At 68.0% G+C, this 26,855-nt stretch overlaps 5 protein-coding genes across 8 annotated transcripts; 3 read left to right on the plus strand and 2 right to left on the minus strand.

Moving 5' to 3' along the window:
- Positions 1-47: 47 nt before the first annotated feature.
- On the minus strand, positions 48-788 carry LOC133279130 (uncharacterized). The gene has a single exon (XM_061472556.1). It carries the CDS (start codon positions 786-788, stop codon positions 48-50), a length of 741 nt encoding a protein of 246 aa, XP_061328540.1.
- Positions 789-823: 35 nt separating this feature from the next.
- On the minus strand, positions 824-4,014 carry PHYHIP (phytanoyl-CoA 2-hydroxylase interacting protein). Its single transcript, XM_061472610.1, has 5 exons — positions 3,824-4,014; positions 2,574-2,760; positions 1,816-1,990; positions 1,481-1,598; positions 824-1,362 (listed from the first exon to the last, which is right to left on the minus strand). The coding sequence occupies exons 2-5, from the start codon at positions 2,736-2,738 to the stop codon at positions 828-830; spliced, it is 993 nt and encodes a 330-aa protein (XP_061328594.1). The 5' UTR covers positions 2,739-2,760; positions 3,824-4,014; the 3' UTR covers positions 824-827.
- Positions 4,015-4,631: 617 nt separating this feature from the next.
- On the plus strand, positions 4,632-7,905 carry POLR3D (RNA polymerase III subunit D). Of its 2 annotated transcripts, none has more exons than XM_061472612.1 (9): positions 4,632-4,748; positions 5,478-5,649; positions 5,864-5,907; positions 6,002-6,147; positions 6,226-6,353; positions 6,429-6,600; positions 6,893-7,143; positions 7,401-7,553; positions 7,766-7,905. In XM_061472612.1, exons 1-9 carry the CDS (start codon positions 4,663-4,665, stop codon positions 7,886-7,888), a joined length of 1,275 nt encoding a protein of 424 aa, XP_061328596.1. In that variant the 5' UTR covers positions 4,632-4,662; the 3' UTR covers positions 7,889-7,905. The 2 variants fall into 2 exon arrangements, with proteins under 2 accessions (XP_061328596.1, XP_061328597.1); XM_061472613.1 differs by having other exon boundaries at positions 6,229-6,353.
- Positions 7,906-8,870: 965 nt separating this feature from the next.
- On the plus strand, positions 8,871-15,575 carry PIWIL2 (piwi like RNA-mediated gene silencing 2). The gene is made up of 20 exons (XM_061472557.1): positions 8,871-9,160; positions 9,899-10,054; positions 10,139-10,249; positions 10,416-10,533; positions 10,636-10,760; positions 10,833-10,913; positions 11,041-11,154; positions 11,364-11,552; positions 11,661-11,745; positions 11,880-11,966; positions 12,122-12,262; positions 12,337-12,450; positions 12,761-12,949; positions 13,045-13,146; positions 13,230-13,349; positions 13,547-13,635; positions 13,847-13,952; positions 14,651-14,904; positions 15,165-15,272; positions 15,391-15,575. The coding sequence occupies exons 1-20, from the start codon at positions 8,871-8,873 to the stop codon at positions 15,545-15,547; spliced, it is 2,736 nt and encodes a 911-aa protein (XP_061328541.1). The 3' UTR covers positions 15,548-15,575.
- Positions 15,576-19,702: 4,127 nt separating this feature from the next.
- On the plus strand, positions 19,703-24,576 carry SLC39A14 (solute carrier family 39 member 14). Of its 3 annotated transcripts, none has more exons than XM_061472615.1 (8): positions 19,703-20,032; positions 20,112-20,304; positions 20,723-20,892; positions 22,723-22,845; positions 22,926-23,111; positions 23,474-23,525; positions 23,816-24,000; positions 24,263-24,576. In XM_061472615.1, the coding sequence occupies exons 1-8, from the start codon at positions 19,787-19,789 to the stop codon at positions 24,407-24,409; spliced, it is 1,302 nt and encodes a 433-aa protein (XP_061328599.1). In that variant the 5' UTR covers positions 19,703-19,786; the 3' UTR covers positions 24,410-24,576. The 3 variants fall into 3 exon arrangements, with proteins under 3 accessions (XP_061328599.1, XP_061328598.1, XP_061328600.1); XM_061472614.1 differs by having other exon boundaries at positions 19,710-20,032; positions 23,318-23,525; XM_061472616.1 differs by lacking the exon at positions 20,723-20,892 and adding an exon at positions 22,119-22,288 and having other exon boundaries at positions 19,710-20,032; positions 23,318-23,525.
- Positions 24,577-26,855: the final 2,279 nt, after the last annotated feature.

Raw genomic sequence — 26,855 nt, forward strand, 5'->3', positions numbered from 1 at the left:
AAACCGTGCTCTTGCGGCTGGTGAGAGCAGGAGGGTGCCCATTGCTATCACAGCACCTCCCGGTCCCCCCTCCCCACCCTGTCCCTCCCCTCCGGAGCACCCCCGGGGCTGGAGCAGGGACAGAGGCGCGGGACACGGCCGGGGTGACCGCACAGTTTATTGATACAGCGCCAGCACAGCACAGGGATGCTCGGGACGGGGAGGTGGTTGTGTCCCACCGGAACAGCGTGCAGGGGGTACACAGAGAGGGGAGCCCGCGGGGGCCATGCTGCCGACGGCTCATGCGGGGGGCTGCAGAAAGAGGGGGGGGACACAGGGCGAGGGGGGGGCAGCTCTGCTCCCCCACCCGGGCTCCTCCGGCTGCCATGGGGACGGGTAGAGCGGAGAGTGAACACAGCACGACACCAAGGGGGGACGCGGCGGTGCCGCCCCGCACCCCAAACCGGTGCCCCAAAGCGGGGGTCCCTGCCCCAGCACTCCTCCATCCCCGGGCGCAGTCCAGGACTGGGAAGGGGGGTGTTTTCCAGCCTCTCCGACGAACCCCGTGGGGTGGGGGGTAAAGGGATGCTGGAGGGGATGGGGGTCCCGCAGAGGATGCGCAGAGGCGGGCAGAGCGCGGGGCTCACGATGCGAGGATGGTGCTGGTCGGCCGGTCCAGGAGACGAAGGCTTCCTCCCGCTGAGCGGCCCAGGCTCTGCCTCAGCACCGGGCGAGCATCCCACCAGCTCCCTGCTGCCGCGGGCCGGGTTCCGCAGGCCCATCCGCGTCCTTCCCCCAGCAGCATCCATGGGTCCGTGCCCCCGGCCGGCCCTGCCCGAGGCCCCCCCTTAGCGCCCCACGCTGATGTTGCACGTCTTGCAGCTGGGGTCCTTTTTGGCGTTGGCGGTGGAGAGGCTCATGAGCTGGTGGCCGCTGATCTCCCCCAGCACGCCGAGGCTGAGGTCCACCGGCTCGGTGTATATGAGCTCCAGGATGCTGTCCTGGGCATGGCGGTACACCAGCTCGCCCTCCTCCACGCAGCACGTCAGGAACTTGTTGGAGGAAATGTCCAGCTGGGGCAGGCGCTCCCTGCAGAAGAGATCCCCGGAGGAGCCTTTGGGCGCCAGGACCAGCACGACGTAGTGGTAGGCGGTGTACATGCAGTAGAAGTCCGCGAAGTAGAGGTTGGTGTTGGGGTTGAAGAGGCGCTGGGCTGGGATCTGGAAGCGGTACCGGCCGTAGGGCGAGTCCTGGGGGGGCTGCCCGGTGTTGAACTCGGTGTTGCAGCTGAAGAAGATGCCGTGCAGCATCCCGCTGGTGGGGGAGCCGTGGCTGCCGCTGTTGTCCTTCAGCGACGGCTTCATCACGTTCCCGCAGTGCATCCTGCGTGCGGGGAGCAGGGGGGGCACACGGGGACACACACAGAGGTCAGAGATGCAGCCCCGGTGGGGAGTGGGTGTCCGGGGGGGGGGGGGGGGGGAGCAGCTGGGAATGGGGGTACCTGACGTGCTGGAAATACTCCTTGTGCTGGTTGCGGTAGAAGACGGAGAAGCGCAGCATGCGCCCGGCGATCAGCTCCGCTTTCTCCTGCAGCTGGGCCAGATGCTCCTTGGCATAGTCTGGGGATGGGGACATCGGGGTGAATCCCCCCCCCCCCCCCCTCCTTCGGCAGCCCAGCCCCTCCCATCCCATCCCACCCCGCAGCTCCCATTCCCCACACCTCCTGCTTCCCACTCATCAGCTGCCGCTCCAACCGGCCCCGGCTTGTGCAAGCTCCTGGCATCGCCCCCGTGCTCCCGGCTCCTGGATCCCAGCCCCGGGAACGCCTCCGCTCACCCCCGGTGCAGAACTCCACCGTCTCGCTCCAGCCGGACACCAGGTACTCGCCATCGCTCTGCTTCACGGCCGTCTGCACCGCCACGCTGTACTCGGTGCGGGGGCTCAGGAACCAGTGGCCCCGCACCGTCATGGGCAGCGGCACCGCCTTGGCCACCAGCTTGGTGGGGACATCCTGTGCCAAAGGGCTGAGGGTCAGGATTTCATCTCACACCCCCCCCTCTTCCCTCCCTACCCCTTCCCAATCCCGAGTGCTGCTGGGATGGGGACTCAGCTTCTCCCAACCAAGGGGGTGTCTTGGGGACCCCTGCTCCCAGCATCATCTCGTGGTGTCAAGAGGCCAGGGAGCATCACCGCAGTGCAGAGCTGTTTCTGTGGCAACGGCGGATGCTGAAGTCAGGAGACACAGGGGAAAAAAAAGGAATAATCCCCCCCCCATTCCCCCCCCTTTATTACCGGGGAGGAGGGAGGAAAAAAATAATGTTAAACATTAAATAGCATCACCCTGGCAACGGCGCTGCTAAAACCGGCCCGAGTGAGTGACTCGCAGCCATGCGGAAGGGGAGCGTGAGCGGCTTCGCGGGGCCTTGGGGGCTTGGTGGCACCTCGGTCCCCATCCCGGTCTCCTCCACCGTGTCCCAAGGGAGGATTTGACCCCAATTCGGCACTGGAGTGAGCACAAACGCTGCTCCCCCCCCCCCCAGCCCCATCTCCTCGACCTAAACGGGACCCCCGAGTCCCCCCCCACCCCGGCTCACCCGGTGCTTGAACTTGTTGGAGTTCTTGTTCTCCTTCTTGTTGAGGTCGATGAAGTAGTGGGTGACCCTCTCCAGGTCCCCCTTCTCCATCGCCCAGGAGATGCGGAAGGAGTCGCAGGTGATGTTGTTGATCTCGATGTTCTTGGGGGTGGAAAGCAGCTCCATGGCCGGAGGAGGTGCGGGGCTCCTGCGGGACACGCGGGGGTTGCTCTGGGGGTGCCGAACGCAACCGGGGGCGACCGCAGCCCACGGCGGCAGCTGCCGCCCGCCCGCAGCCGGGGGCCCGCGGCAGAGCAGATGGCACCGGGGAGGGAAACGGCAGCCGGCAGCCAGGAATAGGCAGCGGGGAGCCGGGAACGAGCCCGCCCGGGTGCCGCGGGGCCCCGGCTCGACGCCAGCGCCTGTTTCGGGGTTTGCTCAACACCGGGTGGGGAAAGAAAAACAAGGGGAGCGGAGGGAGGGATGGGAGCGGGGAGCGGTGCGGGAGGAGAGCCTGGATCCGCCTCTGCCCCGGCCCGCGGGCGCTCCCTGCCTCAGTTTCCCCTTGGCTGGCGCTGCGCTTCCCCCCCTACGCCATGGGGGGGGTTCTCACCCAAGGGTGGGGGGTCCGTGGGTGTAGCAGGTGCCAGCGGTGGCACCGAGCTATGGGGTGGTTGCTGGGGTGGGTGCCCCCCGCTTCGCACCCCAGCAAAGGAGCCGTGCCACGCTGAGGCGGGCACCCATCGATGCCTGGCACCATGGGGCTGCCCCCCATGTACACCCGTGTCCAGGGGCACCCACAGCCGGAGTACCAACAGTCCGCAGCCCCCCCCGCGTCGCTGCACGGCATCACCACCATCACCACCATCATCACCATCACTGGTGCCAACACCGCTCAGCACCCACGGGCGCAGCCCCCCCACGCTCCAGCCACCCACAGCCCCCCCCCCCCCAGCCTCCCCCAGTGCTCGGCACCCACCAAACCCCCCCAGGCTGGTGTCACCCCACACCAGCAGAAGGTCACCGCTCTGGGGACACCGGTGCCACCCCAATGCCCCATTTGGGTGCCTGGCAGCGGCCAAGCGGGCTCTCTGCGGGCACACCGCGATGTGCCCGTGCCTCCGCATCCCCATCCACGCACCCCGCGGCCCCATCCACGCACCCCGCGGCCCCATCCACGCACCCCGCGGCCCCATCCACGCACCCCGCGGCCCCCAGGCAGCCCCTCCTCCAGTTCCCGCTGGGAATCGCGCTCCCGAGCCGGCCCGTACCTGTCCGTGCCGGGGGCTGCGGGGACGCGGTGCGGTGCCGCTGGGGGGGCAGCGCAGGGCAGGCACGGGGGGAGCGCGGCCGCGGTACCCGGCGGTGCCGCGGTGCTGCCTGCGGCTGCTGCGCCCGGGATCCTCCCCGGCAGCTCGGGAGCAGCGCGCACCCTCCAGAGGAGGGAGAGGGAATGAGACCGATGGGGGGGGGGGGGGGAGGCGGAGGGGGGGGGGCGAACCCCAAAAGAGAGGCGAAACCGGTGCCTGTGAGCGGCGGGGGGGGCAGGACCGAGCCCGTTCGCCAATGGCTGCGAGCGGCGTCAGCGAGGGATGGGGGCAGCGGCTCCGCGCTGTGGGCGCAGGCTGGGGGTGGAGGGGGGGGCTGAGCCCATGGCACAGCCGGGACACCCCAACGCACCCATGGGGGGTGCAGGGGCTATGGGGGTGTTGGAGCCCCCCGGCACCCCCCCGGCCTGCGGCCCCCGGGTTTGATGGGGGGGAGGATGCAGGGGCCGCCTGTGCTGCAGAACCAGGTTTATCTGGGGGGGAGCACCCCAAAAACCTCGTTGCCTACCGGGTCCATGGGTGTGTGGGGTGCCCGTGTGTGGGGCAGGGGGTTAGGGGGTGTCGGCAGCCCGGCACCCCATGGGATTCAAATGATGCGAGGTGACCCCAAACTCGTCCCCACTGTGTGTGTGCCCCCCATTGTGTGCGCGTCCCCATTGCACAGCGCCCCACGGCGGGGCTCTGCCCGCTACAAAGATGGCGCCGCCGCTGTCACACAGGGCAGCGTAGTGCCCAGCACAAAGATGGCGGATCACTGGCGAACATGGCTGCCCTTAATAAAGATGGCGGAGACGGCGCCACAACGGACACGCTCGTCGCGCTGCGCGCATGCGTGGTGCGGACGTGAGCCCGTGGCTGCCCGGGCCGGGTAAGGGGCGGCGTGGTGCGGGTACGGGGGGCATGGGGGGGTGAGCCCCATGGGGGGGGGGCGAGGGGGCCCTGATCGGGGGTGAGCCCCATGGGGGGGTTGGGGGGGGCTCTGGGGGTCTGAGCAGCGTGGGGAAGGGGTGCGGGAGGATCGAGGGGGCTGAGCCCCATGGGGTGAGGGATAGGAGCGGGCTGTGTTTGGGGGGGCAGTGTGAGGGCTATGGGATGGGCTCTGTTTGGGGGGGCAGTGTGAGGGGTATGGGATGGGCTGTGTTTGGGGGGGGCAGTGTGAGGGCTATGGGATGGGCTGTGTTTGGGGGGGCAGTGTGAGGGCTATGGGATGGGCTCTGTTTGGGGGGGCAGTGTGAGGGTTATGGGATGGGCTGTGTTTGGGGGGGCAGTGTGAGGGCTATGGGATGGGCTGTGTTTGGGGGGGCAGTGTGAGGGTTATGGGATGGGCTGTGTTTGGGGGGGCAGTGTGAGGGCTATGGGATGGGCTCTGTTTGGGGGGGGCAGTGTGAGGGCTATGGGATGGGCTGTGTTTTGGGGGGCAGTGTGAGGGCTATGGGATGGGCTCTGTTTGGGGGGGGCAGTGTGAGGGCTATGGGATGGGCTGTGTTTGGGGGGGCAGTGTGAGGGCTATGGGATGGGCTGTGTTTGGGGGGGGCAGTGTGAGGGCTATGGGATGGGCTCTGTTTGGGGGTGCCCCTCTCCACCTGTCCCCCCGCAGGCCGAGGATGGCGGAGGGGGGCTCTGGCGACGCGGGCTCCGGGCCCAGCCTGCGCCCGGGGCTGCCGGGGGCACGGGGGCTGCTGGGGAGGCGGCCCGGGGCCCCCCCCGTCACCCCCGGCCGCCTGCCCTCCATCCGCTCCCGAGACCTCACCCTGGGCGGCGTCAAGAAGGTGAGAACCGGGGGGGGAGGGGGAACCCCAAACCTGCCCCTTGGGGTCCCTGCGGGTGACGGGGACCGCGATGGGGGGGATGCGGAGCGGTGCCGGGGAGCGCTGGGTGCGGGGCACGGCCCGGTCCCCGCCGCCGCCTCCCGCAGCCCCGGGGCCGGGGTGGTTTCTGCCCTGCCCGGGGCCCTGCAGTGACCGAGCCCTGCTCTCGCCGCAGAAAACCTTCACCCCCAACATCATCAGCAGGAAGATCAAGGAGGAGTAAGTGCCCCGGCTTCATCCATGGCGGTGATGGATGGAGCAGGGCCCCGCGGCCGTGGGGGTGCTGACTCCCCCCCCCCTCCGTGCTCCCCAGGCCCAGGGAGGAAACCTCGGTCAAGAAGGAGAAGAAGGAGCGGGAGCGGCAGCGCGATGGGCACGGCCGGGGCCGGGGCCGGCCCGCGGTCATCCAGTCCCACTCCATCTTCGAGCAGGGCCCTGCTGAAATGATGAAGAAGAAAGGTAAAGGAGCTGCTCCTCTTCATCTGGGGGGTCCTGCCCTGCTCCGGGCTCACCCCGGCGCTGGTTCCTGGTCCCCAGCAGGCTCCTGGGACAAGACCGTGGATATGTCAGACTTTGGTCCTTCCCACATCATCAACATCAAGAAGGAGAAGAGGGAGACGGACGAGGAGACAAAACAGATCCTGCGGATGCTGCAGAAGGATGATGTGAGTGGGGCCGGGGTGTGGGGGAGTTTGGTGCCGGTGGGACAGCGCTGAGCATCCCTGCTGCCGTGCCCGCAGTTCCTGGATGACCCAGGGCTGAAGAACGACATCCGGAACAAGCCGGTGCAGCTGCCCCTGGCCCACTCGGGCTGGCTCTTCAAGGAGGAGTCGGGCGAGCAGGAGGATGCTGAGCCCTGGGTGCCCGGCCCCAAGGAGGAGAAGATGGAGCTGGACCCATCGGCGGTGAAGGGTGAGTTGGGGGGAGCTGGGAATCACCAAGGGGAACTCGGGGGTGTTGGTTCCGAGGAGCTCCCCATGAGCCATCAGTGAGTGCCTGAGCTGCATCCCCATCCCTGGCAGTGCTCAAGGCCAGGTTGGATGGGGCTTGGAGCGCCCTGCTCCAGTGGAAGGTCCCTGTCTGTGGCAGGCGTTGGAGCTGGAGGAGCTTGAACCCAACCCGTTGCAGGGCTCTATGGACTGAGGGGGGTGTGGGGCTGCCCCCCTTTCCTTTCCCTGTACCCACCCCTCCTCTCCCTGTGCAGTGAAGGAGGAGCCCTGCGATGAGGCCCCCCCCCGGCCCGCGCCCAGCAGGGCCCCCCCCGGCTTCCCCCGGGACGTGCCGGTGTCGGAGCTGCTGCAGCGCCTGCGGCTCTCGGCCGAGGAGGAGCTGCTGTTCCTGCAGCTCCCGGACACGCTGCCGGGGCAGCCCCCCAGCCACGACACCAAACCCGCGCGCCCCGACCTGCACGGCGAGGACGCACCAGGGCTGCTGGGCAAGCAGGACAAGAGCCAGGTAGGGGCTGCGGGCACCGCTGGGAGGGACCTGGAGCTCGTGGAGAGAGGCCAGAGGAGGCCACGGAACAGCTCTGTCCTGGAGCCAGGCTGAGAGAGCGGGGCTGGGTCAGCCTGGGGAAGAGAAGGGGAACCTCAGAGCAGCTCCAGTGCCTGAAGGGGCTGCAGGAAACCTGGGGAGGGGCTTGGGACGAGGGGAAAGGCTTTGACATGGCAGAGGGGAGGCTGGGATGAGGTCCCTGTCCCGTGTCCCCGCAGGAGCTGAGGCAGGCAGAGAACACGTGCACCCTGAGCGACCTCCCCGAGGGACAAGTGGGGAAGCTGCTGGTCCGCAAGTCAGGGAAGGTGCAGCTGGTGCTGGGCAAAGTGACCCTGGACGTGACCATGGGCACCCCCTGCTCCTTCCTGCAGGTACAAGGTGTGGGGCTGAGCCCCATGGGGAGCTGGCAGGGTGGTGCTGGTGATGCCCTTTGCAGCCCATCCCAGTGAGGGCAGCAGGGAAGGACCCTGCTGTTGTCACCAGCGTGCGGGGGCTCCAGGGGGATGCTTCCCCCCCCCCCCCCCCCCCAGTGCCTGATGGGTTTCCCATTGGGATGCTCATGGGTGGTTCTCGCCGGGCCCAGGAGCTGGTGTCGGTGGGCATCGGGGACGGCCGCACCGGGGAGATGATGGTCCTGGGCCACGTCAAGCACAAGCTCGTTTGCTCCCCGGACTTCGAGGCGCTGCTCGAGCACCGGCACCGGTAGCGCAGAGGGAGCTGGGGGGGCCCATGGGGCTGGTTGGGGCCGCTGCAGCCCCTGGTCCCCCCCCGCGCAGCTCCGGGGGTGCAGGACCCTGCTGTGCCCCTGCCCGCGCCTGGGGACAAATGTGGAATAAACCCCTGGGTTTGCCCATTTCGGGCTGTTCCGTCTCATCCTGCCCATGGGGGTCACAGCCTGCGCTGCTTCCTCGCCATGGGGAGAGCCGGGGGGGTCCAGCATCACCCAAGGGTGATGTCGCGGAGCTGAATCCCCCCTGGATGCCCCCCAGGCAGCGCCGGTGGGCAGGGAGTGGGACTGCGGCTGCCCTTTGCCCCTGCTGTTGCCCCCCCGAATCCCAATTCACCCTTCCCAATCCTATTGTACCACCACGTCCTCATTTCCTTATCACAAATCTCAATTTATTTACCTCCTATCCCAATATACCTCCCAGATCTCATCTTTTTTTACCCCAAATCCCAATATACCTCCCAAATCTCCACTTCTTTACCCCAAATCCCAGTATACCTCCCAAATCCCAATATAACTCCCAGATCTCACCTTTCTTACGCCAAATCCCAATATACCTCCCAAATCTCAACTTTTTTGCCCCAAATCCTAGTATACTTCCCAAATCTCCACGTCTTTACCCCAAATCCCGATGTACCTCCCAAATCTCACCTTTTTTACCCCAAATCCCAGTATACTCCCAAACCCCAGTTTATTTCCCTCTTAACCCCAAATTCACGCCCCCAAATCCCTATTTATTAATTCCCAATCCCAATGTACCCCCACCAAATCCCGCTGTACCCTCAATCCCGTTTGACCCCACCCCCGTTCCTTGACTCCGCCCCCTTTAGGCCCCGCCCCTCCTGGCGCTGTCCGCGGTGCTGGGCGGTGCGAAGGGGCGGAGCCACGCGGTGGGCGGGCCGCGCCTGCGCAGAGCTTTCCCGCCAGCGTGGTCGGGGCGGCGGGGCTCGAGGGCTGCGCCATGGAGCCGCCGCGGTTCCCCCCGGGTCCCGGTCCCGGTCCCGGTCCCGGTCCCGGTCCCTCCGCTCCGGGCAGGCTGCGGGGCCTGGCGGGCCGAGCTCAGCGCCTGCCGCCGCCCGGGCCGGCCGAGCCCTCGCTCTGCTCCCTGCTGCAGGGGCTGAGCATGGAGCCCCGCGGCGGGGCCCGCTGGGGACCGGGACCGGGAGCGGGACCGGGGCCTCGGCCTCCATCCGCTCTCAGCCCCGCGCCCCGCGGTGATCACGTGGCGGCGGCGCTGCCGGCCCGCGGGCGGTGAGTCCCTGCGGCACCGAGCGGCCGGGACCGGGCCCGGGCCCTGCGCTGGGCACGGGGGGGGCGCGGGTCGGGGCCTGTGCGCGGCTCTGGGCCCTCACTGCGAGGGAGGCATCGGGAAGGGAACGGGGCTGGAGCAGGGCCTGGACGTGGGGAGGGGCTGAGGGACCGGGGGGTGCAGATGGAGAAGAGAAGGCTCAGGGGGGACCTGATGGCTGCCTACAACTTCCTGACAGGAGGATGGAGCCAGGAGGGGCTGGGCCCTGCTCCCAAGGGATGGGACGAGGGGAAACGGCCTCAAGCTGCACCAGGGCAGGTTTAGATGGAGCTGAGGATCAATTCCTGCCCCAGAGGGTGCTCAGGCATTGGACCAGGCTGCCCAGGGCAGGGCTGCAGGCACTGTCCCTGCAGGGGTTCACACCCCCTCAGTGCCGTGGGCCAGCCGTGGCCTTGGCAGTGCTGCGGTGAGGGTTGGACTGGAGCAGCTGAAAGCTCCTCCCCACCCTGCTCGATTCTCTTTGGGATTCTACCTCTGAGCCCTCTGATGGCTTTAGCCCAGCCCCGGGGGCAGCAGGATGGGGACCCCCCATGGCTCAGTCAGTGCTGGCCACCAAACCCGGGCGTTGGAGCCCCTCCAGGCTCCTGGCCGTGGGGCAGAGCAGGGGGTGCTGTGCGTGGGGGGGTCAGCACAAGGGGGTTGGGGTCCCGGGGTGCAGGCTGAGCTCTGTGCGCACGCAGGGTGCTGTGGCGGGGCAGAGGGGACGCGCCACCTGCTCCCCCTGGCAGAGGAGCCCCCGCGCCGGCCCAAGGGGTGCCCAGCGCCGCTTCTGCACCCACCCTGAGCCCACCGGCGCCCCAGCGCCTCCCTCCGGCCCCCGCCGCCGCCAGCAGAGCGTAAGTGAAGCATCGGCAAGGTCCAGCCGCAGCCGGGGGTCTGGGCAGCACCGGGCTCACGCTGCCTCTTCCCATCTCGCCAAGGGCACCAGGGGTGAAGGCGGCACCGAAGGGCACAGCCCTGGCTCTGGGGCTGAACTCCGTGAGCATCCAGTGCCAGAACGAAGCCGTGTTCCAGTACCACGTCACCTTCAGGTACCGGCGCGGGGGCTCCCTCTTGCTCCCTGCATCCCCATAGCCACTGCGTGGAGCGGCCGCGGCAGCGCTCGGCAATGGGCTCCGGGCTTTGCCCCTCGAGGGTCTGTGGGGTCCGGAGCAGGGTTCGAGGGGTGCAGGGAGAGCAGGCGCTGCCTCCCCGCAGCCCCCAGGTGGAGTGCAGGAGCGTGCGCTTGGCCATGCTGAAGGAGCACCGGGCCGTGCTGGGGGACGTGATGGCCTTCGATGGCTTCATCCTCTTCCTGCCCATCCAGCTCCCGCAGGTGAGGGGCCACGCGACCCGTGCTGGGCTTGCTCGGGGCGGCCTGGGGCCTGCAGCCCATGTGGGGGAAGGAGAGCACCCACATCACCCATCCTGCCCGCAGCTCGTCACCCTGAAGGTTCAGAGGAGGAGCGACGGGGAGGAGGTCACCATCAGCATCCAGATCACCAAGGTCCTGGAGCCCAGCTCCGATCTCTGCATCCCCTTTTACAACGTGGTGTTCCGGAGGTGAGCGATGGCCCAGACCCTCCTCTTCCTCCTCCCCACCAAGCCTGGGCCCATCCTGCTTTTCCTCGCCAGGGTGATGAGGATGTTGGATATGCAGCTTGTGGGGAGAAACTTCTTTGAGCCCACCCAGGCCACCATGTTACAGCATTACAGGTGGGTGCTGGGCACCTCCTCCTGGCCGGGGCCATCCCTGTGCCCCATAGCAGCGGGCTGGGATGGGTGACCTCAGAGCTCCAGCTTTAACCCAGGCACCGTTGGGCATCTTCTGCTCCGGGCACAGGCTGCAGATTTGGCCAGGATACGCTGTCAGCATCCGGAAGAAGGACGGGGGCCTCTTCCTCTTGGTCGATGCCATCCATAAAGTGATCCGCAGCGAGTCCGTCCTGAACTTCATGTGAGAGGAGGGGGGGATCCCAGAGGAGCCCTGGGGGGCCTTAGGGATGAGGGAGGTTTTCCTGCAGCCGCGGGGCTGGCCTGGGTGAGGGCACCGCCGGCCGCAGGCACCAGCGATGGTGGCACCGCCGATGGCTGTGGGGCAGCAGCGGTTTGACGTGGGGCTCGCGTGGCCCTGGAGCATCCCCCCGAGCTCCTCCTGCCCCCCAGGCACAGCATCTACAAGCAGAGCCCGGGCAGCTTCCAGGAGGAGTGCGTGAAGCAGCTGGTGGGCAGCGTGGTCATCACCCGCTACAACAACCGCACCTACCGCCTCGACGACATCGACTGGAGCAAGACCCCCCAGGACACCTTCACCCTGGCCAGCGGCGAGGACGTCACCTTCGTCAGCTACTACAGGTAGGGCCGGACGGGGCGTCCCTTGGGAGCAGAGCCTGTGTTGGAGGGAGGGCCTGGGGAGCCCCGCGTGGGGGAGCCGGAGCATCTCGCCTGGTGCTGCTTTTCCAGCAAAACCTATGGGATCACCATCAAGGAGCTGGAGCAGCCGCTGCTCGTCCATCGGCCGAAGGAAAAGCTGACCCCGGAGGGGAAGGTGAGCCAGGGATGCGGAGCTGGGGAGTGGACATGGAGCCCCATGGCTCCTCCAGCCCCTGCCCTGCCCAGGGCTGGGCGAGAAGGGGCTGGCACCGTCCTTGGGGTGCTGAGTGCCGGTCCCCATCCCCGCAGCGCTGCTTGGACTTGGTCCTGCTCGTGCCAGAGCTCACCTTCATGACCGGGATTCCTGACATGAGGAAGGACAGTCGGATGCTGAAGGTCAGAGCATGCTGGGAGCCGGGTTGGAACTGGATGAGGTCGCTTCCAACCCAGACCAGTGTGGGGTTTGGTTCTGTGGAGGGGGACCCCCGGGCTGGGGCTGCTGGGGGTGCACCGAGCCCCCCCCCCTGCAGCCGGGGCTGTTCCTGCTGCAGGACGTGATGGGGGCGATGCTGCAGAGCCCGCAGCAGCACTACCTGCGCCTCAGCAGCCTCCTGCACCGCATCCGCCACAGCGCCGAGGCCTCGCAGGAGCTGCACCGCTGGGGGCTGTACCTCGCCCCCGACATCCACAGGGTGAGGGTCCCGGGGTGCCCCGCGGCAGCGGCGCGGCAGCGGCACGGCAGCACCACGGCTTCCTCCTCCCTTAGACCGAGGGCCGGGTGCTGCCCATGGAGAGGATCAACCTGCGCCACGGCTCCTTCACCCCCTGTGAGGACCTGAGCTGGAGCAAGGTGGTCGTGAGGGAAGCCTCCATCTCGGCGGTGAGCCCCTGCCGCAGCCGCGGCACCAACGCCCCCGGCTCTGGAGGCCGGGCATGGCTTCCCCCTGCTGCCATCCCGGCTCCCGCCGGAGCTCCTCGGAGCCAGATCCCTTCCCTTGTTAGTGCTGGCATTGCGCTGCAGCCGGGTGCCTTCCCACCTCCTCCTGGCGCAGCTGGAGGCTGTAGGAGTGGGACGCTGGGGCTCCTCCGGGTCCCTCTCGGGATGCTTCCCCTCTCCCACGTTGCCCTGGGAGCCGATGGTTCAGCAGCCGCGGCCCCGAGCCCCATTCTGCCCTTGCCTCCCGCCTTAGATCTCCATGAATTACTGGCTCCTGATGTACCCCAAGCGCCTGCAGAACCTGGCCAAGGACCTGGTGGCTGCCATGGAGAGCGCGTGCGGCCCCATCGGGATGCGCGTGGGCCGCCCCGCGCTGGTGGAGCTGAAGGACGACCGCATCGAGACCTACGCCAGGAGCATCCGGAGCATGCTGAGCAGTGAGGTGGGGACGGGGCCCGGAGGGAGGCAGCTGGATGCTGGGGGGGGTTGCGCATCCCTTGGGCACCCGATTCCCGCTCCGGCTGCGATTCCCGGCAGGAGAGGGTGCAGATCCTGCTGTGCATCATCTCGGGCAGCCGGGAGGATCTCTATGCAGCCGTCAAGAAGCTGTGCTGCGTGCAGTGCCCCGTGCCCTCCCAGGTACGCCGGGGGCTCAGGGGCTGGGGCTGGGAAGCGCCCGGCGCCTCCAGCCTCGCTTTTCCCTGCTTCCCCCCCGTCCGCAGGTGATCAACGCGCAGACGCTGAGCGGGCAGCCGGGGAAGCTGCGCAGCGTGGTGCAGAAAGTGCTGCTGCAGATGAACTGCAAGCTGGGGGGCGAGCTCTGGGGGGTCGACATCCCCCTGGTAAGGCAAAACCCGCTGGGAACGGGGCCCTGGCACGAGGTGTTGGGCACGGGCTTCCCGCTGGGGACAGGGCACGGAGCAGGAGCTGGGGGCTCTGTTCTGGCTGTGCCGTCCCCCTTGCAGCTGGAGGGGTCCGGGCAGGGAATTGCCTGACTTAGCCCTGATCCCCGCCTTCCTTCTCCGTTCCCCCACGGCAGAAGCAGCTGATGGTCATCGGCATGGATGTCTACCACAACCACAGGAAAGGGATGCGCTCCGTCATCGGCTTTGTGGCCAGCATGAACCAGTGCGTGAGGCCTGGCGGGGGGCAGCTTGCCTCCCACTCCACCCTGGGAACACGGGGGGGTCCCGCACTGGGATAACCGGGAACGGGGCAGAGCTGAAGCTGTCCCCGGCTCGGCACAGGGTTTGCGGTGGCTGGGGTGCTCCGTGTCCCGGAGGACTTTGGCTGGGGAGGGAAGCGGCAGGGCCTGACGCTGGTCCTGCTCCGCCCGCAGAGTCCTCACCAGGTGGTATTCCAGGGTGGTTTTCCAGATGCCGAACCAGGAGATCGCCGACAGCCTCCGGCTCTGCCTGGCCGATGCCCTCCAGCACTTCCATGAGGTGAGGCTGAGCCGGGGCTGGAACCTCCCCTGCGAGCCCCGGGCAGCCCAGGCCCAGTGCAGAGCCCAGGGAGCCGCTGCCTTATCGGGAATGTGGGAGCTTCCCGCCGGGATCCGCTTGCACTGGGAAGAGCCAGGTCCCAGCGGGAGGAAAGCGCCTTGAGCTGTGGGGGGGGCAGGATCTTCCCTGGGGATTCTTCCCACTGCAGCTGGGGGAGGAACAGCCTGGAAAAGCTGGAGGGGGGCTTGGGACAAGGGCCTGCAGGGACAGGCCAAGGGGAATGGCTTTAACCTGCCCGAGGGGAGATGAGATGAGCTCTGAGGCAGAAGCTTCCCTGTGAGGGTGCTGAGGCGCTGGCACAGGGTGCCCAGAGAAGCTGTGGCTGCCCCATCCCTGGCAGTGCTCAAGGCCACGTTGGACACAGGGGCTTGGAGCAAGCTGCTCCAGTGGAAGGGGTCCCTGCCCGTGGCAGGGCTTGGAGCTGGAGGAGCTTTAAGGTCCCTTCAACCCCAACCCAGGCCGGGTTCCATGGGAAGGGGCAGGTTTGTGGTCCCCAGGCCCTGGCTCTGGGCGCATCCGGGGCTGTCCATGGAGCTGGGAGGCAATGAATTCACAGCCATGAGTCCCAGCTCCTCAGCAGGGCCTGGTCACCCCAGCCTGCCCATCCCATGCCTGGTGTCTGTGCTCCCTGCTCGCAGATGAACCACTGCCTGCCGCGGAAGATCGTGGTGTTCCGGGACGGGGTGTCTGACAGCCAGCTCGACACCGTGCTCCGCTACGAGATCCCGCAGCTGCAGAAGTGCTTCGACACCTTCGAGAGCTACGAGCCGGGGCTGGCGGTGCTGGTGGTGCAGAAGCAGCACAGCACCAACCTGTACGTGCCGGTGGCCGAGCAGCTCGCGGCCCCTCCGCCGGGCACCGTCCTTGACCACACGGTTACCAGCTCCCAGTGGTGAGTGGCCGCGGCCGGCACCAGAGGGGTGCAGGAGGCACTGAGGAGGGCAAAGACCCCTCCATAGAAACCCTGTCCATAGGAATCCTTGCATGGGATGGGCTGTGTTGGAAGGGACCTTAAGGCTCGTCCGGTTCCGCCACGGGCAGGGACCCCTTCCACTGGGGCAGGGTGCATCCAACCTGGCCTTGAGCACAGCCGGGGATGGGGCAGCCGCACTCCCCTGCACACCCCCTTTCCCTTCCCTTCCCTTCCCGCAGGCAGGATTTCTTCTTGCTGGCCCATCATTCACGGCAGGGCTGCAGCATCCCCACGCGCTACATCTGCCTGCTCAACACGGCCAGCCTCAGCCCCGAGCACATACAGAGGTAGGGACTGGCTCCCTGCATCCCCCCCGGCCTTGAGCCCCCCTTGGTGCCCTCCTTGGGCACCCCGGTCGTGCCCCCGCATCCCTGCGGCTTCACCACGACCCCGCGCCGTGCCCAGGCTCACGTTCAAGCTCTGCCACCTGTATTGGAACTGGCCGGGCACCGTGCGCGTCCCCGCGCCCTGCCGCTACGCGCACAAGCTGGCGTTCCTGTCGGGACACATCCTGCACCGCGAGCCCAGCGCCCAGCTCTGTGACAAGCTCTTCTTCCTGTGAGCCGGCGCCGCGCCGCTGCCCTCCCGGCCCTGCTTTAGTCCCTGGTTCCGTTCTGCTCCCGCTTCCTGGGCTTGGGTTTTGTTGCTTTCAGGGATGCTCGGACCCGGGCTGGCACCAGCGGGCTCCTGGGGCTCCTCTCCATGGGGTGGAACCAGACCGAGCCCCAGGCTCCGGCACTGGGAGGGCGCAGGGACCTCATCCCCGCACCCCCCATGGGTGCGAATCCAAGGGCTCGGGGGGGGGTTCGCCTGGTTCCTTGCCCTGCCCTGGGCTCAGCTGCCAGGTTCCAGTTTTCCTTTGCTTCTCCGAGCTCCCGTTTCGGGAAGCCCGGCTCCTGCTGGCGCCGTCCTGGAGGAGTCGCTGCTTTCCCAAGGAGGGATCTGATCCCATGTGCTCTGTGCTGGCGCGGCTCCCATTCCCAAGGGAAAAACCTCCTTGGAGTTCGCTGCTGCGCCGCGGTTGGGACCTCTCAGTCTGAAGCCGTTGCAGCCGCTCGGATCACTTGGGTTTTGCCTTTACCCCCACTTGTGCAGGAGGGGCAGGGTCGGAGGGGGCAGGAGCCTCTCCCCTCCCTTTTAACGCAGACCAGAGCGGACAGGACCCGGTTCTTGCCCTGCTGTGCCCACGGTTTCAGTTCACTGCAATAAAGGCGTTGCTGGCACCGGTGCCTCCTGGTGCCGGGGTCTGGGGGCTCCCAGGGACACCCGGACCCCTCTGTTCGGGGCTGGAGGGCACGGGGAAGGGGACGCTGCAGGGCCTGGGGCACCGCAGCCCCCGCGCCCACGTTAATCATTGACCGTCGCCCATCGCCCTTTATTTGCCGGCCCCATGGACTTTGGCAGCGCTCGCCCTGCCCCGGCGCAGGGGGTGCAGTGTGGGGCAGGGGGGAGTCGGTGCCCCCAGAGGTGTCAGGGGCGTCCGTGGGGTGCCCTGGTCCCCCCCAGAGGGACCTGAGGGATGTTCTGTGCCCCCAGAGGATGCCTGGGGGGTGGCTGCTGGTGTCCTGTACCCCGGAGGGGGGTCAGGGGGAGGGCTTCATGGGGTGCTCCATGCCCTGGGGATGGGCTCCATGGGGTGCTCTATATGGTCCATAGGGTGCTCTATGGGGTATTCCATGGGGTCCATATGGTGCTCTATGGGGTTCTCTGTGGGGTGCTCTATGAGGTCTATGGGGTCCATAGGGTGCTCGATGGAGTCTATGGGGTTCTCTATGATGTGCTCTATGGTGTCTATGGGGTGTTCTATGGGGTGCTCTATAGGGTCCATGGGGTGTTCTGTAGGGTGCTCTATAGGGTCCATGGGGTGCTCTGTGGGGTCCATGGGTGCTGTATGGGGTCTATGGGGTGCTCTATAGGGTCCATGGGGTGTTCTGTGGGGTGCTCCATGGGGCTCCCCCTCCCAATCGCGCCCCCGGCGCCGGGCGCTGCGCAGCGATGCAGCGGGAGGGGGCGTGGCTTGCGCGGGCGCTGGCCAATGGGAGCGCTCCCCGTGCCGCCGGCCGAGCGTGCGCCCTGCGCCGCCACGACCCAGCGGAGCGGAGCGGGACGGACCGGAGGGAGGTAGGGACGGAACGGGATGGGAACGGGAACGGGTAATGGGGGGGAACAGGAGGGGTGGGAACGGGGGGCGGCGGGGACCCGGGGACGGGGACCGCGGGGGGGGCGGCGGGGAGCGGAGCGGGAGCGGGCCCGGAGCCCCGGGATGGAGACGGGGATGGGGGAAGGATGCGGGGAGGGACGCAGGGAGCCGCTGAGGGCGCTAGGGCCGGTCTGTGGGGTCTGGGACCCGCATGGGCAGCGGCTCTGGGGCTCGCTTTGGGACTGCCCACGGGGTCTGGGGCCGGGTGAGGGCGTAGGTGCAGGCAATGGGGGGATGTGGGGCAGGGGAACACAGGCGCAGGGCCTGGCGCCGCTGGTGCAAGCTCTAGGAGCGCGTTTGGGGCAGGGGAGTGGGGGCCCCAGTTTGTGTCGGGTGGGAGCTTGTTATGGGGTGGGGAGCGCAGTTTGGGGGTGGGGAGCGCAGTTTATGGGGTGAACCCAGTTTGTTGCGAGGGAGCCCCCGTTTGTGCGCACAGGACCCGTCCGTGGGGCTTGGCACCGCTCTGGGGCCTGTTACGGGATGGGGCAGGAGTGGGGGGGGGCAGCGAGGATCGATGGGTGCTGGGAAGTGACCCCGCGGGATGTGGGAAGGGGAAGGGCCCTGGGGTGAAGCGGGGCAGGAGGCGGGAGCGGGGTGGGGATGGCTCCGGGGCTGCTCCTCTGGGAGCCGGCCCCTTCCCAAGGGATGCTCCCGGTGGAGCGCGTGCAGCGCAAGCGCTTCCTGCCCTTGGCGAGGCCGCCGGGTGGAAGCGGGGTCCCGGCTGGGGTAAGCGGGGCGCTGCAGCGGGAGGAAGGATGCGGGGATGGGGATGAGCAGGGACCGACCCCGTCCCGGCATGGGGCGGCTCCAGGACGGGCCTTTGTCACCGTGGGCTGAGCGCCAGCCCCTGCGTGTGCCCCATCCCGGGAAGAGTTGCCCCATCCCTGGCAGTGCTCAAGGCCGGTTGGACGCGGGGCTTGGAGCACCCTGCTCCGGTGGAAGGGGCTTTGGGCTCCTTCATCCCGGCCCGTTCCGTGCCCCATGCGGGCCCTCCCCGTGGCGGAGGCGTCGGGGGCCGCTGGAGGGGCAGAGCCCGCGGGTGCCGGCGCTGCGGGACGGGACGGGACGGGACGGGAGGGGTTAAACCAAAGCCTCCGCGCTTAAAGCTCGGCAGGAGGCGGCCGGAGCCCCCCCGGCCAAAGGTGCCAGAGCGGCGCTGAGCCCGCAGGAATGCGGGGTCCTGGAAGGGGAGCGGGGCCCGGCCGGGTCCTGGCAGCTCCGGGTTGTTTGGGAACAATCCCCGGCTCCGTTCTTGGCCGTGTCCTGGGCACGGCCCCGGGCCCCCCCTGCGCTGTTACCGAGGGGTGTCCCCAGCGCACACCCCGCTGGGGTCTCGGTGTCCCCGGTGCTGCCAGCGCAGGGTCCGTGGTTCCCGCTGCCCTCACGGGTCCCACCCGGCTCCGGGCGCTGCCCCGTGGGGACGTGCGGGGCGTGCGGGTGCAGCCGGGTTCCCGCAGCCTCCGTCCCCTTGCATCGATCCCTGCGCGGCTCCTTGCGATTACCGGGGTTAAAGTGCACCCCTATGGAGGTGCCGCCCTGCGTGCGCGCACGGCCCGGCCCTGGGGGCACAGAGGGGACCTGGCGGGGCGCCGAAGCGGCCGCGACCCCTGTGAGACCTCACCCCATGGAGCTGGGCTGGGGCTGGGGTGCGGGATCCCTGCGTGGGGTCGCTCTGCGGGGATCCCGAGGTGCTGTGGGGCTGGAGAGCCCCCGGGAGCCCCAGAGCCCCCGGCACCGCCGGGGAGTGGAGAGCTGAGATTGGATCCGGGTGCCGGAGGAGCACGGGGGAGAAGGTGCCGGGGCTGGGTGCTCCCGGCCCTGCATGAGGCTGGTGTGGGGCAGGGACCTGCCATCGGATGGTGCTGTGGGGCAGGGACCTGCCATCGGATGGTGCTGTGGGGCAGGGACCTGCCATCGGATGGGGCTGTGGGGCAGGGACCTGCTATTATTATGTGGCTGTGGGGCAGGGATCTGCCATCGGATAGGGCTGTGGGGAATCGGGCTGTGGGACAGGGATCTACCATCATTACGGGGCTGTGGGGCAGGGATCTCCCATCATTACGGGGCTGTGGGGCAGGGATCTCCCATCATTACGGGGCTGTGGGGCAGGGATCTCCCATCATTACGGGGCTGTGGGGCAGGGATCTCCCATCATTACGGGGCTGTGGGGCAGGGATCTCCCATCATTACGGGGCTGTGGGGCAGGGATCTCCCATCGTTATGGGGCTGTGGGGCAGGGATCTCCCATCGTTATGGGGCTGTGGGGCAGGGATCTCCCATCATTACGGGGCTGTGGGGCAGGGATCTCCCATCATTACGGGGCTGTGGGGCAGGGATCTCCCATCATTACGGGGCTGTGGGGCAGGGATCTCCCATCATTACGGGGCTGTGGGGCAGGGATCTCCCATCATTACAGGGCTGTGGGGCAGGGATCTCCCATCATTACGGGGCTGTGGGGCAGGGATCTCCCATCATTATGGGGCTGTGGGGCAGGGATCTCCCATCATTATGGGGCTGTGGGGCAGAGGAGCTGGGGGCTGTGGGGACACCGACGCTCACTGCAGTTTGTGCCTTCTCTTGCAGCCCCCCCGAGGCTCCGCGATGCCCCGCGCCGGGCGCTGGTGCCGGCTCCTGCTCACGCTGCTCTGTCTCCTGCGGTGCCCGGCGCGGGCGGGCGCTGACACCGCGGGCTCGGGGCTCTCGGCAGCCTCCTTCCTGCGGGACCTGCTCCAGCGCTATGGGGAGAGCGGGACCCTGAGCCTGGCGCAGCTCAAGGCGCTGCTGACCCGCCTGGACGTGGGCCTGGGGCCCGGCAACGCCTCGGCGCCGCGGGGGAACCTGTCCCGGGTAAGAGCAGGGCTCAGCAGCGCCCGGCGCTCCCGTGGGGCTGCGCGGGCTCATCCCGACCCCTTCCCTGCCTCCGCAGTGCCTCAGCTCCGGGGAGCTCTTCGCCCTGCACAACCTGAGCGCGGGCTCGGCCGTGGGGCCCCGCGAGCTCCAGGGGCTCTGCCCCGCGATCCTGCAGCAGCTGGAGAGCGGCGCCTGCGGGGCCGGGCCCGGGGCCGCCGAGCGCGATGAGGGCGAGCAGGCGGAGGAGAGCAGGCCCAGCGCGGCCGAGGGTAAGGGGGGGTCAGGGCACGGCTCCCCTGCGCCGGTTCCGTGTCCCCACGGGATTCCCTCGGCACGGAAGCGCAGCGTGGGCTTGGGCCCGGTCGCACAGGGAGAGCGGGGAGCTGGGCGCAGGATGAGCCTTCAGGGGCGGGGAGGGGGGAATTGGCCTCCACCACACGAGCTCCCATGCAGCCAAGCGCTGACGGTGCCCGCGGTGTGGGATCGGGCTCAGCGCTGCCTGCCCCCGTGCCGTGAGGCTCTTCCAGGTGTCCTGGTGGCTCCGTTCCCCCTGCCCTGAGCAGTGTCCGTGACCGCGTCCGCACCGGAGCCCCCGGAGCAGGGATGGAGGAGCCGGAGCCGGTTGTCCCCGTGCCCCGCGCCCGGAGCCCCGGTAATGTCTGGCCCCGGTCTCTTGTCGTTCCGCAGCGTGGGGCTTTGGTTTCCTCAGCGTGTCCATGATTAACGTGGCCGCTCTGCTCGGCGTCCTCATCGTGCCCTGTGCCGGGAAGCCCGTTTTCGGCCGCGTGCTCCCGTTTTTCGTGGCGCTCTCCATCGGCTCGCTGCTCTCTAACGCGCTCTTCCAGCTCATCCCAGAGGTGCGCTCCACGTCCCGGCCCTGGCGCCTGCCCCGCTCCGCCCGCCCCCTCCAACCGCTCAGGCTCAGGCTGCTCCGGGGCTCCGCAGGCTCTTCCCGCCCCTCCGAGCACCAGGAAACCCTCAGCATCCAGGGCTCTTTGTGCTGGGGGAGCCCCTTCAGGCACTGGAGCTGCTCTCAGGCCTCCCCTTCAGGAGCCTTCTCTTCTCCAGGCTGACCCAGCCCAGCTCTCTCAGCCTGGCTCCAGAGCAGAGCTGCTCCAGCCCTCGCAGCAGCTCCGTGGCCTCACTCCCGCAGCTCCAGGTCCCCCCGGTGCTGCTGCCCCGCGGCTGGAGCAGGACCCGAGCTGGGGACGCTGCATCCCCTGCGCTCCTCGGCCCTGCAGGGCCCCATGGGCTGGGTCTGCTCCGCAGCTCTGAACCCCTGGAGGGACGTGCTCAGCGCCATTGCTGCGGGGGCTGAGCTGGGCGCAAGCATCGGTGTGAGAGCCCAGGGAAGCAGCACCTTTCCCAGTGCCTTCCTTTTACCCCTCTCTTGTTTACGAGGCTGACGTTCCCACACGGATTTAGGCTCCCACGAGGTTCCCTGGTGCTCCGATGGGCCGATGGACACATTGCAGAGTAATTGTGTTGTAATTGCGTGCTTCTGGAGCTGAACCAATGCCCTGGGCCCCGCAAATCATGGGGGCTTCCTCGCCCCTCCTGGTCCAGGAGGCTTCACAGGGCTCCGAGATGGATCCAGTCTCCCTTGAGCCCTGTGCTCAGGGTGCAGGAGCAGAGCGCCCTCGGCTCTGCTGGGCTTTGCCCTCCTGTTGGGCACCAAGCCCCCGGATCCGTGTGGTTTTCCCAGGCTCCTGCTCAGCTCCAGAACTGCCACCGTGTATTTGCCCCCGGCCACGCTCCAGCCTGGCGGCGCTGCGGGAGCAGGATGGAGCGTGCGGGGCGCGGGGGGCACCGGGGGCTCGCTGGTGCTGGAGCGGCCGCCCCGGTCCCGCAGGGGCTTGGCAGCGTCGCCGGAGCTCAGCTCCCTCCCGGCCGCTTGTGCCGCGGCTGCTTCCCGAAGCGCTGCTCCGCAGCCGCCGGCCCCGGTCCCCCCACAGCAATGAAGCAGCAATCACTAACCAATGTCCTCTTCTCTCCTCCCCTTCCCCCGGATCCCCCCCTCCCTGCCCTTGCCCCCACCGCTCCCGTGCTCCGCTTGGCCGGGGGGGGTTTGGCCCTGCCGCAGTCTGGGGGTTCGGGTTCCTCTGCGTCACCGTCATCTCCCTCTGCTCGCTGGTGGGAGCCAGCGTCGTGCCCTTCATGAAGAAGACCTTTTACAAGCGGCTGCTCCTCTACTTCATAGCTCTGGCGATTGGAACTCTCTACTCCAACGCCCTCTTCCAGCTCATTCCCGAGGTAGGCTGAGGGCCGCGGGCTCGCTCCTCTCCTGGCTCTTGGGGGCTCTTTCTCTCTCCCTGGGCGCTCGCTGCCGTCGGAGGGAGCCCGCAGCGAGGTACGGAGGCTGGGAGCCCCTTGGGAGGGCACTGGAGCTGCTGCTGTGCCCCTCTGGGGACGGGAATCGCCTCTGGGCTGCTCCAAGGCCTTTCCTGCCCTTGGCAGCCCTGCAGGCAGGTCCCTCCTGCCTTAACCTGCGTTAGCATCCCCGCCGCGCACAGGGCGTGCACCCACGGGGCCCAGCGTTTGCTGGGAGCAAGGGAGATGGAAGGGGCACAAAGGCATCGGGAGCTTGTCCCCAGGGCAGCTGCTGCTGAGGGAGGTCAGGGCCCGGCAGGGCTGCCCCGAGGCGCTGGGGCCGGGGCTGCTGCTCAGAGCTGTCCCCGTCCCCGCAGGCGTTCGGGTTCAACCCGCAGGAGGATTATTACATGTCCAAGTCTGCCGTGGTGTTCGGGGGCTTCTACCTCTTCTTCTTCACAGAGAAGGTGCTGAAGATGCTGCTGAAGCAGAAGGACCAGGTGAGGCTGGGCAGGGCCCAAAGGAGTCCGGCTCGGGTGGGAGACGTGGCTGACATCCATTGCCCCCCCTTGTCCCACAGCACCACCACGGGCACAGCCACTATGGCCCCGAGGCTCTGCCCTCCAAGAAGGACCAGGAGGAGGGGGTCACGGAGAAGCTGCAGAATGGGGACCTGGACCACATGATCCCCCCCGTGAGCAGCGAGCGGGACGGCAAGAGCCCCCCCGGCGACGAGAAGGTTGGGGTGGGCTCCCTCTCGGTCCAGGTTCGTGCCACTCGCGTGGGGCTGGGGGGCAGAGCATGGGAAGAGAGCAGGTTTGGACCCCGATGCGCACAGCACCGATGGGGCGGGGAGGGATCATCCGGTCCAGCCGTATGCATCCCTATGGCAAAGTGCTGGGGGTGGCAAGCGGCGGCGCGGGTGCAGCGTGCAGAGGGGGCTGCGGGTGCTGAGCGCCGGGTGCTGTGCAGGACCTGCAGGCCTCGCAGAGCGCGTGCTACTGGCTGAAGGAGGTGCGCTACTCCGACATCGGCACCCTGGCCTGGATGATCACCCTCAGCGACGGGCTCCACAACTTCATCGACGGGCTGGCCATCGGAGCCTCCTTCACCGTCTCCGTCTTCCAGGGCATCAGCACCTCTGTGGCCATCCTGTGCGAGGAGTTCCCGCATGAGCTGGGTACGTGCATCCGCAGGGGAAGGGTCCCCTCGGATCTGCTCCTCCCGGGTGTTCACTGGGACAAAGGGGTGGGATGGGTCTCTAGGAATAGAGCCGCCGCGGTGAGGGCTGAGATTTAAAAGGCAGATGGAGCCATGGGAAGGAAACCCACCCAGCCCAAAGCTCCCGCTCCAGGAGGGGCACACGGGCTCTGCTTTGGGGCTCAACAGCCACATTGCAGCGCCTGGCCTGGGGCTGAAGCAGGCGCTGGCTGTGCTCCCTCCTGACCCCGCTGCGCTCTGCTCCCGCAGGGGACTTTGTGATCCTGCTCAACGCGGGCATGAGCATCCGCCAGGCGCTCTTCTTCAACTTCCTCTCCGCCTGCTGCTGCTACGTGGGGCTGGCCTTTGGCATCGTGGCCGGCAGCCACTTCTCTGCCAACTGGATCTTCGCTCTGGCGGGGGGGATGTTCCTCTACATCGCGCTGGCTGACATGGTGAGTGCTGAGCCCGGCTGGGGCTTGCACCGGCTGCCCTCGGGCACCGGGAGCACGGGGGGTGCTGTGTCCTGTCAGCATGGATGCTGCTTGCACTGCGCTCTGTCGTCCCAGAGCACATCCTGGGCTCTGCATTCCTGGAGCACATCCCGGGCTCTGCATTCCTGGAGCACATCCCGGGCTCTGCATTCCTGGAGCACATCCCGGGCTCTGCATTCCTGGAGCATATCCCCATCTCTGCCACCCTCCCTCCTGTCCGCAGTTCCCTGAGATGAACGAGGTGAGCCGGGAGGACGAGCACAGTGGGAGCGCGCTCATCACCTTTGCCATCCAGAACGCGGGGCTGCTGACAGGCTTCACCATCATGGTGCTGCTCACCATGTACTCCGGCCAAATCCGGATCGGGTAGCGCCGGCCTGGCGCAGCCCTGCCCCACGGAGTCCAGTTTGGGGTTGTTCTGGGGGGGGAAGGGGTATTTCTGGGGGTTTTTCCTTTCTTTTTCCTGCCGCAAGCATTCAGCGGTACCTGTGCGAGCACTGGCATCACACTACGGAAGAGGCAGCACTGTCCAAGCTATTCCATAGACTCGGATTTGGTTTGAGGCTGAGGGGAACCTCAGCCCCTCTCCCATAGAACTGAACTGACCGGAGGACTCTTGCCAGTGTCGTGTCCCTCCTCTCCTCGCACCTCCTGGGCAGGATGGAGCTGGCAGAGCAGAGCCGCGCTGCTCCCCCTCGGAGCAGTGTGATGGGATGTGGTGCTTCCCTTGACCCCTTTGGGACAGAGCCTTGTGCAGGCAGTGCTGAGGAAGAGGAGGCTGGGGCAGCGTTTGAGCCTCATCCCTGCTGCCTTCGGAAGCGTCTCTGGAGCCACATCTGGATCTGCTCCCATTGTGCCCCAGCAGCCCAGGCTCTCCATGGCACAGACACCAGCGTTCCGGGGTGCAGGGGGGGTGCCACAGACTGAACCTCTGCCCTCGGGAGCAGCCGGAGCTGGCTCCCAGGCGCTTCCCAGCGCTGCTGCTGGGCTGGTTCCCAGATTCACCGCGTGAATGGATCGATTATCACATTGATAACGCTGCTGCCGCCCGGGTCCCCTGCGGTCCCTGCACCCCTCAGCCCCGGGCCTCATCCTGCATCTGGAGCTGTGCCTGTGACTGTGCGGAGGAGCAGGAGCTGGGCCAGGGATGGAGGAGAGGTTTGAGGAGCTCTCGATGGCTTCGTCCTCGCGGCACCAAGGAGCTCTTGGCTTTGTCCTGGTTACGGAGCTCAGCACCACGGAGCACCCTTCAGTGCAGGGGTGCCCACAGGGACGGCCGGGCTCTGCTCCATCCCCGCGGTGCCTGCTGTTGCTGTGGGTGCACATCCTGAATCCCTGCTCCCCCGGGAATGCTCCCTGGGGCCGCGGGGCCTGCCTCGGGCCCCAGCCCCAGCATTCCCAGGCTCCAGGTTGCTGCTGGAGCTCCCTTCCCTGCGGGAGAGCCGCGTCCTCCCCCCCACACCCCCGGGTGTGGCAAAAGGGAGCCCTTCCAAGGGCAGTGCAGGCTCTCCCAGGGAAGCAGCTGGAAGCAGTGGCATTCCCGGGCTGGCAGGAGCGGGTCAGGCACACGGAGGGGAAGGGGGAGAGATATTGGAGCGCCTGGGAGCCCTCAGCGTTCCCAGAGAGGGGAACGGGATAGGATTCCCCTTGGAGCGGGGTCACCTTGGAGAGCTCCACGACGCAGAGACACGAAGCTCCTGGGGAGGAACCTTCCAAGGGAGGGGGCTCGGGTCCCTGCCCTGGCAGCGGCAGGATGAGGACGGAAGTGCCCCCAGCGCCCTTTGTGCTGGCTCTCGGCCGCGGCTCCGTCGGCCCCGCCGGGGGGGGGAGTGGAGGTGTTTGTACAAGCCCGGCAATAAACTCGGCTCGGGGAGGACGGAGGCTGCGCCGGGCTGGGAGCGCCGCTGCCTGGGGCTGGTCTGGGGGAGGGCTGGGGGGGGGAGCGGGGCAGCGCGACCGAGGGGGAACGGCTCTGACCCCCCGGAGCCCCGCTCTGTTCCACCGGAGCACGGAGCTCCAAGCCCCTGTGTCCAGCCTGGCCTTGAGCACTGCCAGGGATGGGGCAGCCACAGCTTCTCTGGGCACCCTGTGCCAGCGCCTCAGCACCCTCACAGGGAAGAGCTTCTGCCTAAGAGCTCATCTCAGTCTCCCCTCTGGCAGGTTAAAGCCATTCCCCTTGGCCTGTCCCTACACCCCTTGTCCCAGGCCCCTCTCCAGGTTTCCTGCAGCCCCTTCAGGCACCGCAGCTGCTCTGGACGGGTGCGGGGCGGCTTTGTCTTTACCTGCCCCTGAGGCAGCTGCGGTGCGCGGGAGGCTGCGGCCGGGGTCACGGGGGGTGAGGCGGGGTGCGCATGGGGTGATGCCTTCAGCAGGGGGTGTGTTTAATGCTCTGGGTGATGGTGATGATGATGATGATGATGATGATGATGATGATGATGATGGTGGTGGTGGTGGTGGTGGTGGTGGTGACGGCGATGGCGTGGATGTGTCCCAGCCCGCCCTCCCGCCATGTCGCCGCTCCCGTCGCCTAGCAACACCCCCTTCCCCTCCAAGATGGCGGCAGGAAGCGGCAGCGGTCGAGCCCACGTGACGCGGGGGGCATGCGCGCACCCCTCCCATCCCCGCGGGCTGCGGCGCAGGCGCAGTACGCAGGGTCCGGGGGGGCGCGTGCGCAGTGCGGGGGGGGGGGGGGTGCCGCGGGAGCAGCGCGGCGGCGGCGGCGGGGGCGGAGGCTCCGAGCGCGGCCCGGCCCGGCCCGGCCCGTCCCGTCCCGTCCCCCCGCAGCCCCGCGGGGCCTCCTCCGGAGCGCAGCGAGC

This window comes from Pezoporus flaviventris, unplaced genomic scaffold, assembly GCF_033815535.1.
Source record: "Pezoporus flaviventris isolate CSIRO_AGI_PZ_B2104156 unplaced genomic scaffold, CSIRO_AGI_Pfla_v1 ptg000071l, whole genome shotgun sequence".
NCBI lineage: Eukaryota > Metazoa > Chordata > Aves > Psittaciformes > Psittacidae > Pezoporus > Pezoporus flaviventris.